Source organism: Hemiscyllium ocellatum, chromosome 37, assembly GCF_020745735.1.
Source record: "Hemiscyllium ocellatum isolate sHemOce1 chromosome 37, sHemOce1.pat.X.cur, whole genome shotgun sequence".
Taxonomy (NCBI): domain Eukaryota; kingdom Metazoa; phylum Chordata; class Chondrichthyes; order Orectolobiformes; family Hemiscylliidae; genus Hemiscyllium; species Hemiscyllium ocellatum.
In genome coordinates, this window is record NC_083437.1 from 34,648,929 (window position 1) to 34,667,148 (window position 18,220).

Genomic DNA, 18,220 nt, shown 5'->3' on the forward strand with positions numbered 1-18,220 from the left:
GGCCCTCTCAAAGATGACATTTCTCAGTATTGCTGCTCGCTAAGCACAAATCTCCCTTTGTGCTAACTCTCTGATACAACTTCTCTCGGTACTACCCTTCCTAAAGGGAAATGCTCCATCAGTGCTACACTAAGCGGCAGCTTCTTTTTTTTTGTGCTTAAGTACTGGAGCAGATCTTGAACTCATGGCTTTCTGACTCAGAGTTCAAAATGTTACCAAATGAGTCATAGATGATTTTATTTTGTAAGTTTGTTCATGGGATGTGAGTGCCAGTTGCAAGACCAGCATTATTGTCTATTCCAAATTCTCCTGAGAAGGTAATGATGAACCTCTTGTTTAAACTGCTGCCATTCATGTGATGTGACTACACCCATAGTATGATTGGGAAGAATTTTTCCAGGATTTTTGAAGCAGTGACAGTTAAAGAATGGAAATGTAGTTCCAAGTCAGAATGGCCTAGGCAGCAAAAATAACACCATGTTCTCCTTTGAATAGTGCCATGAGTATGTGGTCAATATGGAAGTTGAATATGAAACCACCTGATTTAGAGGGGATGGTATGAACAACTTGCTTTTGTGACACTGATTACACTGGCAGGTCATTAGTTTCAATTACTGTAGTATCTAACTAGTGTTATGTAAAGCCTGTGTCAAAATCATATAGTTCCATAGCTAACAGCATTGTGATAGTGCTTTCACAATATACATTGAAGTATTTTTTAAAAACCTTATCAAGAACAACTAGAAAGGGGCATTAGATACCCACCTTGCCAGCAATGCCAAAAAATCCTCAGAAAGAAAATAAAAGCTTATGTTTATTTAATGGTGTTTATAGCCACCAAACATCGCAACGTGTATAAAGGCCAAGCAACTACGTCTGGAGTAGGGTCACTGTTGTCATTTATGGAATGTGGCAACCAATTTGTGCACAGCAAACAAACAGCAATGGCCAGATTATATATTTTTATAATGTTATTTGAAGGATACAAAGCTGAGCCTTCACCTGAGTAAAAGACTGCTTGTTTGACCATGATCTCAAATGTAAGTCTAACATATTTATTTATCAGCCAGCTGTGATCTCCTCACTCCTATATACATCAGAGACTCAGCCAACTTACAGTAGACACCTCAAAACACTAAAGAATGACTACCAGTGGCCTTTACAAGATCTTCCAAATCCAGTGGCATGTTTGACCCTCAAACTGCAGTGTCCTCTCCCATGCCAACATACCAATTGACCTAATCATTCCAAACCTATTCATTGGGCAGGAAGGTTGTCATTCATGTGCCTGACAGAGAATCTCCAAGCAACTTTACTACTCAGACCTTTGTGACAGCAGGAGAATCTTAGGACAGCAGGGTGGCTCAGTGGTGAGCACTGTTGCCTCATAGTGCTAGGGACCAGGGACCCAGGTTCAATTCCAGCTTCAAGGAGTTCCAGCTTCCAGCTGTGTGGAGTTTGCACATCCTCCCCGTGTCTGCATGGGTTTCCTCCCACAATCCAAAGATGCGCAGGTTAGGGTGGATTGGCCATGCCAAGTTGCTCATACTGTTCAGGGATGTGTAGTTAGGTGTATTAACCATGGGTAAATGTAATGTAATGATTTTGGGTGGGATACTCTTCAGAGGATCAGTGTGGACCTGTTGGGCCGAATGGCCAGTTTCCACACTGTACGTCTTCTATGAAGATCACGAAAACACTTCAATCTTTCCTGAAAGAGTTCAAAAATGTCCCTTACCCGAGTCTAACCAAGATGAGAAAAGTTTACTTAGGAGGCACCCAGCACACTGATAAGTCAATGGGAGCATACAAACCTCCAAAAACCCATCTGTTTACCCCTTCAACCACCACCTGCACCACATGTGGTAGAATCTGCAGATTATGTATTGGATTTATCAATCGTTCCAGAGTGGAAACATATCATTCTCAATTCTGAGGAATGCTCTAAGGAGGAGGGGAATGAACACTAGCTGGTACACTCAGCTTAACACTGACCCTCTTCTTCAAATAGTACCATGGGTTCATTTACCCAAGCAGGTGTATACTTAGTTTGATATCTTAGCTGGAAGACAGCTTAGCACTCCTTTGGTATTGCTTAGGTGTATCAGCCTCAATGTTTGTACTCAGGTCATCCACAGGATCTTAGGACTGGAATCTGTGTCTCAGAGAGAGGAGAGTGTGCCATAGCTGGGGAGTGTGTGCCTATGTATGTGTGTTTGTGGTGAGGTTAACCTGAGCAGTGGGCTCCATTCTGTGAATGAAAACTTTGGTGAACTAAATAGATTTATTCACCAGTCCACGTCGTTCATGTTCATTGTCATTTTTATTTCAGGTATCAGACTATAAACTATCTCACTTATTCAATCCAACTGGATTGATAATCCATTGTCAAAACCACGCGGCCAACCTCTCAGCTCTTTGAAGTATTTCTTTCCTTTTACAATCTCAAGGCTTTTAAAACGCAAACTTCAGAAACCTTCTCCTGATCTCTTTAACCCACTTCTTACCTGAACGAGACCCTTGTCCTTTTTTTTCAAAGACAGCAGAATTATAGTCTAGAAGGGCATTGTCTCATGTGTTCAATCTGTGTGGATGACATCTTCTGAAATTGTGTCGCTTCCATGACTATTACAAAATTCTAGCTGCAGAATGACGTTTACAGGTGCGCACCAGAAAGGTAGTAACAGACAGTACAACACTTGAGGCATCCAATGTCAACGTGACATCTGTAACTTTCAACCAAAATGTCAGCCTCTTTTGACAACTCCTACTCACAGTTGGATAAATGGGAGGCGTGCATCGCCCCAGGAGCACACAGATTGATTTACGCAGCTGATTATAATAAGAAGACAGTTTTCCATTCAAGCTAACTCACAACCGTTTATATGTCGTTTGAATCAGTGTAGCATTGTAATTTGGAGTTTTGAGGCTAACCATGACCAACATAGAAGAATAATTCTGCAGAAAATTGCAGAGAGCTGCCAACATTATAGAGTGGCGATAATGGGGGACTTTAATTACCCAAATAGAGATTGGGATACTGAATGTGTCTGCTGCAGTGATAGGCAAGTGTAACCTAAATTGTATTCAGGAGCATTTGCTAGAGCAGTATGTGTCCAGTTCAAAAGGGAAGGATGCATTGTTGGACACGGTCCTTGGAAATGAATGGGCCAAGTGGATCGAATGCAGTAGGAGGTAATCTAGGAGACATTGATCATTATATCATAAAGTTCAGGATGGTGGTAGAGAACGTCTTTTTTATTGCTCCGAATTGTTGCATGCCAATGTGTTGAGTTGACCTTAATGAGGCAAGAACAGAGCTAGGCAAGATTGATTGGAGTCGGAGATTGGTATTAAAAAACGGTAACTGAACAATGAGCTGCGTTCAAAGAGCAGGTGGTTCAGGTTCAGTCGATATGCGTTCCCTCCAATGGAAAATACAGAACAAACACATCCAGATTTCCCTGGATGACAAAGGAGGTAGAAATTAACATTCGGAAGAAAGAGTGTGTTTAGACGGGTGTAAGGCAGAAAATACAATTGAGAATCAATAGAAATGCGATAGATTTGGCGGGGATGGGGTTGAGAATGATAAGGCAAAGTAGAGTAGCAGAGAGCAATTATGGCCGGTAACATAAAGTGAAATCTCAGAGTCTTCTTTCAACATATAAACAGTAAGAAATTTTGTTGATTGAAGGAGGAATGGGGCTGGTCAGAGGCCAAAAGGTGAATTATATAAAGAGAGATGGAGACATAGCTGAGATGTTAAATTAATACATTGCATCTGTCTTTACAAAAGGGAATATTGCTCAAGTCATTGGTGAGCAAGGTGATAACTCTGTTTCTAGAAAAAAATCAAACTTAATAAGGAAGAAGTCTAGGTTAGATTGTTGGCACTTAAAGTTGATGGAGGAACCAGAACCAGAGATGTATCCAAACATTTTGAAGGAACTGAGGGTAGAAATTGTGGAGGGGTTGGCCACAATCTTTCAGTTTTCGGACTCAGGGGTGGTTCCAGAAAACTGGATAATTACAGATATTATGACCATATTCAAAAATGGTGTAAGGATGATCCCAACAATTACAGACTAGTTACTTTAACTTTAGTGGTGAGGAGACTTCTGAGCAATCATTCAGAATAGAATTAATCATCACATGAAAAAAAAGGTGCATTGATTAGGCTTTTAAAAGGGAAAATTATGTTTAAATAACTTATTGGAGTTTTATTTTGAAAAGATAAGAAAAAGGCTTAATGGAGGTAATGCTGTTAATACATGGATTTCCAGAAGGCATTTGCTGCAGTGCCACACAACAGACTTGTGAGGAACGTTTTATAGGTCATAATATAAAAGGGACAATAGCTTTGTGAACACACAATTGGCTGAGTGATAGAAAACAGAAAGTAGTGGTTAATGGATTATTTTTGGGCTGGAGAAAAATTTGGAATGGAGTTCTCCAGGAGTCCATACTAGGACCCTTGCTTTTCCTAATATATTCTGGATCAGTGGTGCTGGAAGAGCACAGCAGTTCAGGCAGCATTTTCGTAATATATGCTAATGGACTGGAGCTCGGATTAAAAATTTGCAGATGACACTAAATTTGGAAGAATTGTAAACTGTGAGGAGGACAATGTAGAACACCAAAAATACATTGTCAAGTTGGTGGAGTGCACAAATAGGTGGCAGATGAAGTTCACTGTAGAGCAGCATGGAGCATTGTAGGAAGAACATTGAAAGTCAATATAATGGGTGCAGGAACAGATGGACATGGATGTATACGTGCACAGATGAGTGAAAGTGGCAGGTCAAGTGGAGAGAACTGTTAATAAAGCACCCAGTGTTCTCAGCTTATTAATAGGGATATACAGTGCAAGAGCAGGGAGGTGATATTTGAACTTGTAGAAGATCACTTATTAGACCATTTGCCATTCCTCAGCGCATTGACACAATTGATCAAGATCCCTGTAATCTTAGATATCCTTCTTCAGTGTCCACAATACCACCAATTTTAATGTCATCTGCAAACTTACCAACTGTGCATTCCATATTCTCATCTAAGTGATTTATATGCATGATAAACAAAAGTGGACCCAACACCAATCTTTTAGGTAGACTGTTGGTAACAGGCCTGCAATAAGGATTAATATAAGAGTTAGCTGTATTTCCTAAATTGTTCAATATGGGACATATCAGCATATACTGTAGAATTAGCATAGGACATACAGGCTTAAACTGTACATTTCCATACAGGACATATCGAATTACATTATATCTTTCAATGCATGGGGAAATATCTGCACATTCTACGTAACCTGTAATATAGGGCATACCACATTTCCTGTAGCTTTCAATAAAGGGCATTCCCAAATGTCCTACAGTGTGTGCCAATACAGTAAGAATTCTGTACTCTTCTGCACAGGCCATTAACTCCAAATCTTAATCCTTCAGTCCAGGGCAATACAGGATTTCCCAACATGTGGAACACCAGTCAGTATATTTGATATCTTTATATTCTACACCATTCAATACAAGGTCTAACTACACACCCTACATTCTTCAATACATATTTTGACCCATCTCTCATAAATCTGAATGCTACAGGCCTATTAGCAGATGACACACTTGCATGTATTCTATTGTAGATGAGATTGTTCCTAAGCCAAATAAATCTGCATATCCTGCATTATTGGTATGAAGAATATGAAAGATCTCTCCTCTACATTTGGGAGACAAGACACCAACTTGTGGATCGTTTCAAAGAATATCTCTGGGACACTCGCACCAACCAACCCCAGTGCCCAGTGGCCGAACACTTTAACTCTGCCACCCACTCCACCAAGGACATGCAGGTCCTGGGCCTCCTCCAAACCCTAACCACCGGATGCCTGGAGGAAGAATGCCTCACCATCAGCCTTGGGATCCTCTAACCACACAGGATCAATGTGGATTTCACCAATTTCCTCATTTCCCCTCCCTCCACCTTACCCCAGCCCCAAACCTCCAACTCCGCACTGCCCTCTTGAATGGTCCTACCTGTCCATCTTCCTTCCCACATATCCACTCCACCCTCCTCTCCGACCATTACATTCCATTCGCTCACCCACCCCCCAACCTTCAGCTACCTATCACATTCCCAGCTACCTTCCCGGGAGCCCCATCCCCTCCCATTTATCTCTCAGCCCCGCCCCGGCCCACAAGCCTTATTCCTGATAATAGGCTTATGCCGGAAACGTCGATTCTCCTGCTCCTCCCATGCTGCCTGACCTGCTCGTGATTTCCCAGCACCACACTCTCTACTGTGATCCCCAGCATCTGCAGTCCTCACTTTCTCCTATATTACATTGGTTCTAATTTGACATTACATAGAATTCAATTTATTTTAATTTGACAGACGCGCCTTACAATTTTAACATTACAAGTTATATTTATAATATACGTTTTATGTGAAACATTCTCGCTTGACAAGGGATTTTTATCCATGTTCCAGCCTCCCAGCATATGCTGTGACAAGGGGACCTTAGTAACCTTTTGCAATTGAACCTTTTAGTGGAAGGATGTCCCTAGTTAGTGCTTCCCTACACATATACACCTGCACCAAGAAATGTGCCAAGACAATTCTCTACACTAGGAGTTCATCTAATTTTCGACATGGAATTGATGGTAGTTGTCTTTTCCCTAAAATGGGGGCATTTCAAGATTAGGGAGTACATTTTTAAGGTGGGAGAAGTGCGAATTTTAAAAAAAGCCATAAGAGGCACTGAGGGTGGTTCGCGTGTGGAATGAACTTTCTCAGGAACTGGTGGATGCCGGTACGATTAAGGTGTTTAAAAAAACATTTGGATGGATACGTGAATGGGAAAGGTTTGGAGGAATGTGGGCCAGGAGCAGGCAGGCAGGACTAGTTTAGTTTGGGATTATGTCTGGCAAGGACTGGTTGGACGGAAGGGTCTGTTTCCGTGCTGTCTCTAACTGTATGAGAAACCAAAGAGTTGCCTATCCATTTGCCTATCCTCCAACAGCAACCCATATTGGTCTCATTGTACACCCTTGGAACAGCTGGCAGAGCACTGGATTCTTCATGATGGAACAAATGTGAAGAAGGGCTTATGCCCGAAACGTCGAATCTCCTGCTCCTTGGATGCTGCCTGACCTGCTGCGCTTTTCCAGCAACACGTTTTCAGCAGGAACAAATGTGAAGCAATGTTGTCACAAAATTAACTGCTTCACCCGCCCCCACACCCTTCTTCGTAAAGTCAATTCCGGAAGAGAGGGAATGAGCGTCTTCCCCCGTATTACAACTGCCGGGAGGGTTGAAATTCTGAGTGTACAGGAAGGATTTGATGAGAGAGCCCTTCTTGTCGCTTGTCAGGTTGTGCCTGGGCTTGATGGGAAGCTTCTGTGAAGCTATCATGTCAATCTGCTCAGGGAGTTCTGGTGAGAAAGCAAAAAACGATGTAACTTGTTTTTCATTTTAAAAAATATATTGTGCCCCAGGTATACTGCCCCTTCCCCACCTTATCAACAACACTTTGAGGTCTCTGTTACAGTCGATGCACTCGTTCCCAGTGACCATGGCAACGAAACATAACACCATCTCCTTATCCATAGATACTGGAGACCCTCACAGGCGCACCACTGCCTGATGGACCTGTGCTTCTTTAATCCTCTTGTTCTTTAATCCTCTAGAGTTTAGTCAGGGATGGATGGCGGGGTCCGGCCTTAGCCCACAAATGTACATCATGAAACGTGTGCCTTTATGAAACAGAAAAATACTGCGGAAGCTGGAAATCTGAAACGAGATACAGAAATCTCTGGAGAAACTCAGCAGGCCTGGCAGCATCTGTGGGAAGAAAGCAGAATTAACGTTTCCAGTCCGGTGGGTCTTCATCAGACCGAAAGGTCATTTGAGTTGAACAGAGAGAATTTTAATTCTGACTTCGCAACAAACTATAGTAACTTTTACTGAGAGTATATTTGTTCATTTAAAGGGCAATTTCACGACAAAGATTCCACCAGTTTACAAAATATAGATTAGATTACTTACAGTGTGGAAACAGGCCCTTCGGCCCAACAAGTCCACACCGACCCGCCGAAGCGCAACCCACCCATACCCCTACATTTACTCCTTACTTAACACTATGGGCAATTTAGCATGGCCAATTCACCTGACCCGCACATCTTTGGACTGTGGGAGGAAACCGGAGCACCCGGAGGAAACCCACGCAGACACGGGGAGAATGTGCAGTCGCCTGAGTCAGGAATTGAACCCGGGTCTCAGGCGCTGTGAGGCAGCAGTGCTGACCACTGTGCCACCGTGCCGCCCATAAATAGTTGAGGGGGTTTTGTAAGAAGTTGGTGTTTGGACTCCAATATTTCAGCATTTAAAAGTGTCTAACAGTACCAAGTGCAAACTGCATCACCAAAGTCTCTATGTGTTATTTGGGGCAAAGTGTTGTTTGTATCAACCGGTTGGTATCCCCGCGCACTTTTTTGAATCTCTTTGCAGAACTAGACACGATTTACAAGCCATCTTCACAATACACTTCATCAGAATTCGCTTCGCCGTGTAGAGTTCTGTATGTAAGGTTTGCTGTGCAAGTAAGGATTCCGATCTCTCCGTTTCATCAGGTCTAGCTGATCTCAATTTTTTTAAAGAAGTGTTTTTTTTCAGATGATTGAGTGCGAGTTCAGAATTTCCTTTGCATTTGGTTAGAGTGACACACTTGCTGCAACAATTCCTAGCTGAGGTTTCGTGTTTATTTAAGCATTTATATCAACAAAAATAAACAAACATAAAGTAGTCAATCTGAATAAAAGCTTACACCTTAATTCTATCAGTCATTCAATAAATTTAATCAAAATACGCACGGAATCAGTCCTAACGGTACATCTTTGTCAATGTCAATTACAACAGAAACGCACTGCATTCCTACCTGATCATGAATGTGGTGTGCATCTGGGTTTGCCGTAATGGACAGAACTATTCTTGGCTGCTAAGGGGGCTCACAGAACAAGCCCACGACTCGCTAAGCAAACAGTGGGCAGTTCCTCAAAAGGCTAATCTTAGTGCAGGGTAAATGTGCAAATTCAGCATCACTTTCACAGAATTGTTAGGAAATAGAAGGGCGAAATTCGGTCCATTTCGCCTGTATCCGCTCCTGCATTCTATTTAGAATCCCTACAGCGTGGAAACACTGACCCTCCGAGGAGCAACCCCCCCATTTACCCCAGACTAATAATGCACCTTCACATCTTTGGGTGGAAACCCACAGAGACACGGGGATGATGTGCAAACTCCACATAGACGGTCGCCCGAAGTTGGGATCGAACCCGGGTCCCAGGCGCTGTGAGGCAACATTACTAACCACTGAACCACCGGGTTACTCCCTTCCTAACAAAATAATCATCCGATGCCTCCACCATTTTTCGAGACAATTCATTTCAACTCTACCCGCTGCAATAAAACGTACTCTTTCATCCTTGCTGCATGCGCACATCACTTTAAATTTATGCCCTTTCGTCTCTCTTTCTTTTACTAATGGAAATAGCTTCTCCCTGTCTCCTCTATCCAGCACGATCATGATTTTGAAAACGTTATTCAAATCTCCTTTCAGCGTCTTCTCTCCAAGGAGAACAGTTCTAACTTCTTCATCTATCCTTATAATGAAAGTTTCTCATTCCTGTAACTATTCTTGTGCATCGCTTTTCACTCTCTACAGTGCATTCACAATCTTTCTCATAACGTGATTGTACACAACGCTCCAGCTGAGGTCTTTAGATGAATGCGAGGTATTGCATTTTTTTAAAGAAACCAAGGGCAGGACTTATACAATTAACAGTAAGGCCTTGGATAGTGGAGTAGAACAGAGAAATCGAAGGGTTCATGTACATAATTCTTTGAAGTTTGCTTCACATGTAGACAGGCTGGTTAGGAAGGCATTTAGCTTACTTAAAGTAAAAAATGAGGTCTGCAGATGCTGGAGATCACAGCTGCAAATGTGTTGCTGGTCAAAGCACAGCAGGTTAGGCAGCATCTCAGGAATAGAGAATTCGACGTTTCGAGCATAAGCCCTTCATCAGGAATAAGAGAGAGAGAGCCAAGCCGGCTGAGATAAAAGGTAGGGAGGAGGGACTAGGGGGAGGGGCGATGGAGGTGGGATAGGTGGAAGGAGGTCAAGGTGAGGGTGATAGGCCGGAGTGGGGTGGGGGCGGAGAGGTCAGGAAGAGGATTGCAGGTTAGGAGGGCGGTGCTGAGTTGAGGGAACCGACTGAGACAAGGTGGGGGGAGGGGAAATGAGGAAGCTGGAGAAATCTGAATTCATACCTTGTGGTTGGAGGGTTCCCAGGCGGAAGATGAGGCGCTCCTCCTCCAGCCGTCGTGTAGTTGTGTTCTGCCGGTGGAGGAGTCCAAGGACCTGCATGTCCTCGGTGGAGTGGGAGGGGGAGTTAAAGTGTTGAGCCACGGGGTGATTGGGTTGGTTGGTACACCCTCCTTCGACTGACTGAACTGGTACACCCTCCTTCGACTGACTGAACTGGTACACCCTCCTTCGACTGACTGAACTGGTACATCACCTCAGGGGATCTCCCATCCACCGCCTCCAACCTCATAGTCCCACAACCCCGCACCGCCCGTTTCTACCTCCTGCCCAAAATCCACAAACCTGCCTGCCCCGGCCGACCCATTGTCTCAGCCTGCTCCTGCCCCACCGAACTCATCTCCCAATACCTCGACACGGTCCTGTCCCCTTTAGTCCAAGAACTCCCCACCTACGTTCGGGACACCACCCACGCCCTCCACCTCCTCCAGGATTTTCGCTTCCCCGGTCCCCAACGCCTTATTTTCACTATGGACATCCAGTCCCTGTACACCTCCATCCCCCATCACGAAGGACTCAAAGCCCTCCGCTTCTTCCTTTCCCGCCGCACTAACCAGTACCCTTCCACTGACACCCTCCTTCGACTGACTGAACTGGTCCTCACCCTGAATAACTTCTCTTTTCAATCCTCCCACTTCCTCCAAACTAAAGGAGTTGCCATGGGCACCCGCATGGGCCCCAGCTATGCCTGCCTCTTTGTAGGATATGTGGAACAGTCCATCTTCCGCAACTACACTGGCACCACCCCCCACCTTTTCCTCCGCTACATCGATGACTGTATCGGCGCTGCCTCGTGCTCCCACGAGGAGGTTGAACAGTTCATCAACTTTACTAACACCTTCCATCCCGACCTGAAATTCACCTGGACTGTCTCAGACTCCTCCCTCCCCTTCCTAGACCTTTCCATTTCTATCTCGGGCGACCGACTCAACACAGACATCTATTATAAACCGACTGACTCCCACAGCTACCTGGACTACACCTCCTCCCACCCTGCCCCCTGTAAAAACGCCATCCCATATTCCCAATTCCTTCGTCTCCGCCGCATCTGCTCCCAGGAGGACCAATTCCAACACCGCACAACCCAGATGGCCTCCTTCTTCAAGGACCGCAGATTCCCCCCAGACGTGATCGACGATGCCCTCCACCGCATCTCCTCCACTTCCCGCTCCTCCGCCCTTGAGCCCCGCTCCTCCAACCGCCACCAAGACAGAACCCCACTGGTTCTCACCTACCACCCCACCAACCTGCGCATACAACGTATTATCCGCCGCCATTTCCGCCACCTCCAAACGGACCCCACCACCAAGGATATATTTCCCTCCCCTCCCCTATCAGCGTTCCGCAAGGACCACTCCCTTCGTGACTCCCTTGTCAGATCCACACCCCCCACCAACCCAACCTCCACCCCCGGCACCTTCCCCTGCAACCGCAGGAAATGTAAAACTTGCGCCCACACCTCCACACTCACTTCCCTCCAAGGCCCCAAGGGATCCTTCCATATCCGCCACAAGTTCACCTGTACCTCCACACACATCATCTATTGCATCCGCTGCACCCGATGTGGCCTCCTCTATATTGGTGAGACAGGCCGCTTACTTGCGGAACGCTTCAGAGAACACCTCTGGGCCGCCCGAACCAACCAACCCAATCACCCCGTGGCTCAACACTTTAACTCCCCCTCCCACTCCACCGAGGACATGCAGGTCCTTGGACTCCTCCACCGGCAGAACACAACTACACGACGGCTGGAGGAGGAGCGCCTCATCTTCCGCCTGGGAACCCTCCAACCACAAGGTATGAATTCAGATTTCTCCAGCTTCCTCATTTCCCCTCCCCCCACCTTGTCTCAGTCGGTTCCCTCAACTCAGCACCGCCCTCCTAACCTGCAATCCTCTTCCTGACCTCTCCGCCCCCACCCCCCTCCGGCCTATCACCCTCACCTTGACCTCCTTCCACCTATCCCACCTCCATCGCCCCTCCCCCTAGTCCCTCCTCCCTACCTTTTATCTCAGCCGGCTTGGCTCTCTCTCTCTTATTCCTGATGAAGGGCTTATGCTCGAAACGTCGAATTCTCTATTCCTGAGATGCTGCCTAACCTGCTGTGCTTTGACCAGCAACACATTTGCAGCATTTAGCTTACTTGCCTTCATTGCTCAGACCTTTGAGTATGGGAGTTGAGACTTCATGCTAAGGTTATACAGGACATTGGTGGAGCCTCTTCTGGAGTACTGTGCCCAGTTTTGGTCTCCCTTTTTATAGGATGGATATGATTAAGATGGAGAGGATTCAGAAACAATTTACCTGATTATTGCTGGGAATAGAGGGTTTGCGTTATAAGGAGATGCTGGATAGTCTGAAACCTTTTTTCACGAGAGTGTAGGAGGTTGAGGGCTGATTTTACAGAGATTTATAAAATCATGAGGGGTAGGAATAGGGTGAATGGCAGGTATATTTTCCCTCGGGTGAAAGATTTCAAGACTGGGGAACATTTTTAAGGGGAGAGGAGAACGATTTTAAAATGACAAGGGGCAATGTATTTTACACAGAGTGATTCATGTGTGGATTGAACTTCCGGAGGAAGTGTTGGATGTGGGAACCGTTACTACGTTTAAAAGAAGTATGGATAACTACGCGAATAAGAAATATTTGGAGAGCTATGGACCAAGCGCAGGAAGGTGGGACTAGTTTGGCAACATGGTCGGATTGGACTGATTGGATCAACAGTCTCTTTCCGTGCTGTATCACTCGAAGACTATAATCCTATTGTATTGTCGAATGTAGGATATGTGGCTATATCTTCTTTTGAAGGATATAGAATGTGCAGATATGGCCCCTACTGAATGATATGTGGATATATCCTTCATTGAACGTCTGGGATATGCGAGTAGGTCCTGCATCCGTTTTATCAGATGTGATACAATTGGTAACGCTATCATTTTTGCGTCAGAAGTTGTGGGTTCCATTCCCAATTCAGAGATTTGAATACAGATAACCAGACTGATGCTGTATATCTACAACTAAATGGAAGTGGGCATATTGACAGTCAATGCTTATAATTCTAATTCTTGCTGCACCCTTAGTCAGTTCTTATATTAATGGAATCAGAGCTTAGAAAGGGCCTTCCAGAAACCGACAAGGGATGAAGAAAAATTCCTCATCTCTCCTCTAGATATTGTGATAACAATGGTAAGTCTACAGCCCTTGGCATTGCCCCTTTATGAGAGAGCTTTAAGGGAAACGCTGGGTTGCTCCGAGGTCTTAATGCCACCGGGGGAGGGAAAACGTCTCCACCCAGTAGGATTCTGACTGTTCCCATGGTTCAATCCCGAATTTTATTGTAACTTCAGTATTGGAAATACTTGCTTTCACAAAGTGACAGGAATAAAAAAAACTGTAGATATATGAGAGTTCTCTTAAAACGCCTATTTTTTGTTTGTTTCGGTTTATTTTCAGAAATCTCTTTCATACAATCATTAAATTTATATTATCTTTGAATTTTCATATTTAAAATATATTCCCTTATATTACAGAAAGATAGACATGCTAACATTACAAAGTGCCCCGTTGTGAGTCGTCGTTTAGTTGGCTCGGCGTAAAGGAAAGTTTCTGTTTTGCATAGAAATTGTTCAATTCACAAAACTGGCAATGCTTTGGATATAACAGAATGCAAAGTTTTCTTTACAATGTAATCCTGTACAAGGTAATTAAGTCTCTTTGTTTTTAGTTCGTGTATTCACGTCCACTACCAGGGTCTCCAGATAGAGTTCTCCTGGTCAGCTGGAATGATTTGTTGGTTGGGACGGAGACTGTGACTGGGCGGTGAAGGACGATGAAGCGCTGAGCTCCCAGTTGGGTTCGACTGGATTAAAGTCCGTGGTCTCTCTCGTGAAGCGTCTGTCCCCGTGGGGCTCCTGGTGTTGTGAGAATAAGGATAGTAGGAGACTAGAGGCATACATCTCTCCAGGTAGTCCGTCAGGCGATCGCAAGCTTCCGTTCCCATGAGTTTTGAACTGGGGAGAAGGTTGGCCAGTTGTAGGAGGCAGGCGCGGTAACCTTCCCTGTAGCTGTCCAGGCGATCTACAAGAAGACAAGAGAGAAAGAACATTTGGTTATTCTTCATTCTGCCTCTTCATTAAGTCAGTAATTAAACTTACAGCAGCCTATACACTCACGAGCTGGTCCAGTTTCCGTTTTCACACATGCATTTAGAAATAGAAGACAGAAAATGATATTTAGGCAACCAGTAAACAAGTTAACGGATTTTTTTTTTTCATTGTGTTGAGGAACTTGGTGTGCAGCTCGGTCGCTACATTAGACGGAGACAATACTTAAATAATGTACTGTTACAAAGCACTTGGAGTGAGCTACATTAAATAACCATTATCAGCGCTATTCATCATTGTCTCCTTTCAATTAACTATCATTTTAAGAACTAAATGTTACACAGTGACAGAATCACGAGAAACAATGCTGAAAGTTGTAACATTTCACCGGGAGACATTTCATCAACTGGTCTCAGTAATTGTACAAACACATTCGAAGATCCCTTGTGGCTCAGAGGTAGTGTCCCTAACTCTGGGCTAGAAGGTTTGGATTCAAGTTCCACCTACCCCAGAGGTGTGTCACAACAAGTTGATCTAATATTATCTAAAAACAGAATCGATTTCGAAGTTAGAGTGCTCCCCTGCTTTGTGGAACATACTGAAGGGACCTAAATCCTGATGATTCACATCGAAGCCCTTTTTTTTGGTGCTAATTGGATCGTGTGTGTGTATAATGGAAATATTTTCATCTGAAAAACCGAATCATGCACTCACCGTACAGCGGTGTCTTCGGTAGGTCCTGGAGAAATCTGACAGTCATTTCTAGAATATCAGCCTTTTCCAATTTGGAATATCGGGGACTCTGGAAGAGGGAGAGCGAGAGAGAGAGATAAAACAACCTTTTAGTAATTGGCCCTTCACTTGTAAACTGGATTACAATGGAATTGGTTACGATGCTGGTTAATTGTGAACTGCATCTTACACTTACATCTTTTCCAATGAGGGGCAGAATCAGAGTCTTTAACTGGTTCAGACTGTCATTGATCCGTGCGCGTCTGCGCTTCTCCATGAGAGGTTTCAAAGTCTGCAAGAAAAATCAAATCAGATTTCAGACGCGATAAAGTCAGGATAGAACCGCAAGACGGAAGGTTCGCAGGTCAAAGCTCGCTCGTTCTGGATAAGCCGGATTCAGGACCTAGCAGCTGAGTTACCTTTCTTAATTCACTGGCTTCCTTCCTTTTGCTTTTGCTCAATTGCGCTGAGATTTGTCCGTGCTCAGTAGTGTTCGATTCATACAGATGAGGAGGCATTCTTAATGTGAGTGTGTGTGCGTGAGAGAGAGAGAATTTTTTTTCTTTCAAATGACGCTGGGCTCGAGCGGTAAAGACTTCGTCCAGGAGTTGTGCAGTTGTATGGGAATGGTTGTGTAGCTCGGGGACTGAGTCTACTTATAGAGCGTGGGTGTGTCCGCGTCCCGCCCACAGCTCTTTGTCACTGATGGGAGACGCCTCCTGGCTCCTCAGCAACCCACTCAAAAAAAAACTTACCATCTGCCTGCGACTCCCCAACTTAAAAGTGGAGTCAATTCGCAAACACAATTCCAGCCAGAAACACAATTTTTTAGTCAGTGAAACCAGAACCGAAGCTTATATCATCGAAGCTAGTAACTTCATATGGGTGTGTGAGAGTGAAACCATCCCATGAGACTGACCAAAGACTCGGCATGTAAAAAACAACTAAATATGGGAGAATTCTAAATACCTTCTGGAATACTTTATAGTACAACAAAAACATTCGACAAATAAAATCCCAAACCCCCTGAGCTGCAAGCAGTAACAAGTTAAATGAAGTTAAAAACTTTTCAGAAAGTTTGTCAGAGCTAAGATTGATTTTTCCAAACTCCTACAAATGATGCTTGATATGATTTATCGCAGATTGCAAGATGTTTGTTTCTCTTTGAATTGCAAATAAAGGCATGCTTTGTAAGTCGGGGTAATGCACTTTCTCAATGTTTCGCGGACCTCAGGTCGAAAACGAACCTGTTGGATAATGAATATGAATAAACCAATTAGACAATGAAGCAGCATCCCAAGCCTAAAGCTACGCCGACTCACCATCTCACCACCCCCCAACCCCCACCCAAAAACTTCCATTTGCAGACAATTTTTATGCTTGAAACTTTTGATAAATACTAATTCAGATGGGGATGTTGTGTTGGGAGGGGCGGTGAGTGAACCAGCTGGAAGAAAATGGGTCAGCTTGACTTTGCCTGTGTATTCTCCGGCTTTTTTGAAGTTTCGATGTAAATTGAGTCCTTTTATTTGTCCCTTGCAAATTCTGTTTATTATTTGTCCCCTTTTTTGCCTCAGCAACAGGAACTCGCTTTATCAGTGTTGAAACCTAGTTTTGAGGGGTAGAAGTAATTATTAGCCCCAGTGTCTGGAATCATTTCGCAAAGGCTAACTAACTTAAACGGCGCTCTTTAACCGAACACAAAGTCTAAAATATATAACATTGAGATGGGTGTCCAGTACGCTGCTCTGCATCTCTATGTCTCCCTTGAGGCTTAATCAATTCAATTCAAGCCACGCGTCAGCCACACGCCAAAAACAAGCCCGACCCCAGACACCAGCCGAATAGATACACGTCCAATAATCTCAAAATTAAAACGAATCGAAAAGGAACATAAACATTGCAGCGTTTGCAATGTTTAATACAGATGCACAGAATAGCTTCATTTTGGACATAACACTTCTATAACTTCCCAGTCACCTGTAACATCAAAAGTTTCAATGTCAGTAAAAAAAAGTTATGGCTTAACCTATTCGCCAGGAATTTTGTTTTATTTTAATTTAATTCCAGCTAAGATGCACAATTCTCCCTGTATGTTAATACACAGGATGTTCGCCCTCCTGCGACCCCATATATTTTTTGGTTAAAACATTATCTGCATATTCATTAAAAAGTTATAGTTGCTGCATGGTTCAGAATTCATATAATTCAACTGAGATTTTTAGATGTAACCTTTTAGAATTGATCGACCTCTCTCTTGGCAAGGATGCTCCGATAACTGCAATTTTTAGGTTTTCAAATGTTTCGCGTGTTGTTGCATTATTAAAATTGCATCCCAATCTGTCCCTGAATTTTAAATAAAAGCCCGCGTTCGTTTTGGCTTGGGAAGCTGTCTTAAATTAAACATCTGTCCTTGGATAACACTCCACCGTACCCCCACAGTCCACCCCCAACCCAGGGCCACCTCAGACAAACAGATTTTCCATTTAAAGCGGTGTTAACTGCAAATAATCACGTGATATTGAAGTTTTTATATAGAGGTTTCCAACGAGCAACTCAAACTGTAGCCAGCAGTGAGTCAGAGAGCGGGTAGCTCGATATCACCCTTGGATAAACTGCAAACTGGCTTTTTGACACTCCTTTACTGTTTCCTAGTAATTAAAATGAAATGCTTGTTTTTCACTTCCCTAACAGAGTCATAGAGATGGAAATAGCAGAACATTTCCCATCGTTTGCCCAGTAGAAGTCACTGGTCTGCAATATCGCTAGCCGATTTCAGCCGAAAATGTGTCTGAATTCGCTACATTCTTGTACATTTCTCTCAGTTTTTATTTCCCTAACAATCGCTCGGTTGGGTCTCAGTGGGACTAATTGAATTGAATGGAAGGCGTGCATTCGGCACGCGTCAACTGCAGCTCCAACAGACTGGAGAACCCAGGGCCGGGAGCCCCACCGGGAACAGACGGTCTGAAGAAGAATGTTCAATAAAAACATGAAGACAAAA

At 44.0% G+C, this 18,220-nt stretch overlaps 1 protein-coding gene across 1 annotated transcript; it reads right to left on the reverse strand.

Moving 5' to 3' along the window:
• Nucleotides 1-13,822: 13,822 nt before the first annotated feature.
• Nucleotides 13,823-15,842, reverse strand: hes2.1 (hes family bHLH transcription factor 2, tandem duplicate 1). The gene is made up of 4 exons (XM_060852217.1): nt 15,636-15,842; nt 15,413-15,508; nt 15,199-15,286; nt 13,823-14,458 (listed from the first exon to the last, which is right to left on the reverse strand). The coding sequence occupies exons 1-4, from the start codon at nt 15,732-15,734 to the stop codon at nt 14,124-14,126; spliced, it is 618 nt and encodes a 205-aa protein (XP_060708200.1). The 5' UTR covers nt 15,735-15,842; the 3' UTR covers nt 13,823-14,123.
• Nucleotides 15,843-18,220: the final 2,378 nt, after the last annotated feature.

What these genes read in the sequence shown, in the direction of transcription:
- hes2.1 (XM_060852217.1), bottom strand. Translation starts at nt 15,734, where the DNA reads ATGCCTCCTCATCTGTATGAATCGAACACTACTGAGCACGGACAAATC. An exon ending in AAGCCAGTGAATTAAGAAAG is followed by an intron (nt 15,509 to 15,635) that starts GTAACTCAGCTG and finishes TTTTTCTTGCAG; the next exon opens with ACTTTGAAACCTCTCATGGA. An exon ending in TGCCCCTCATTGGAAAAGAT is followed by an intron (nt 15,287 to 15,412) that starts GTAAGTGTAAGA and finishes TCCCTCTTCCAG; the next exon opens with AGTCCCCGATATTCCAAATT.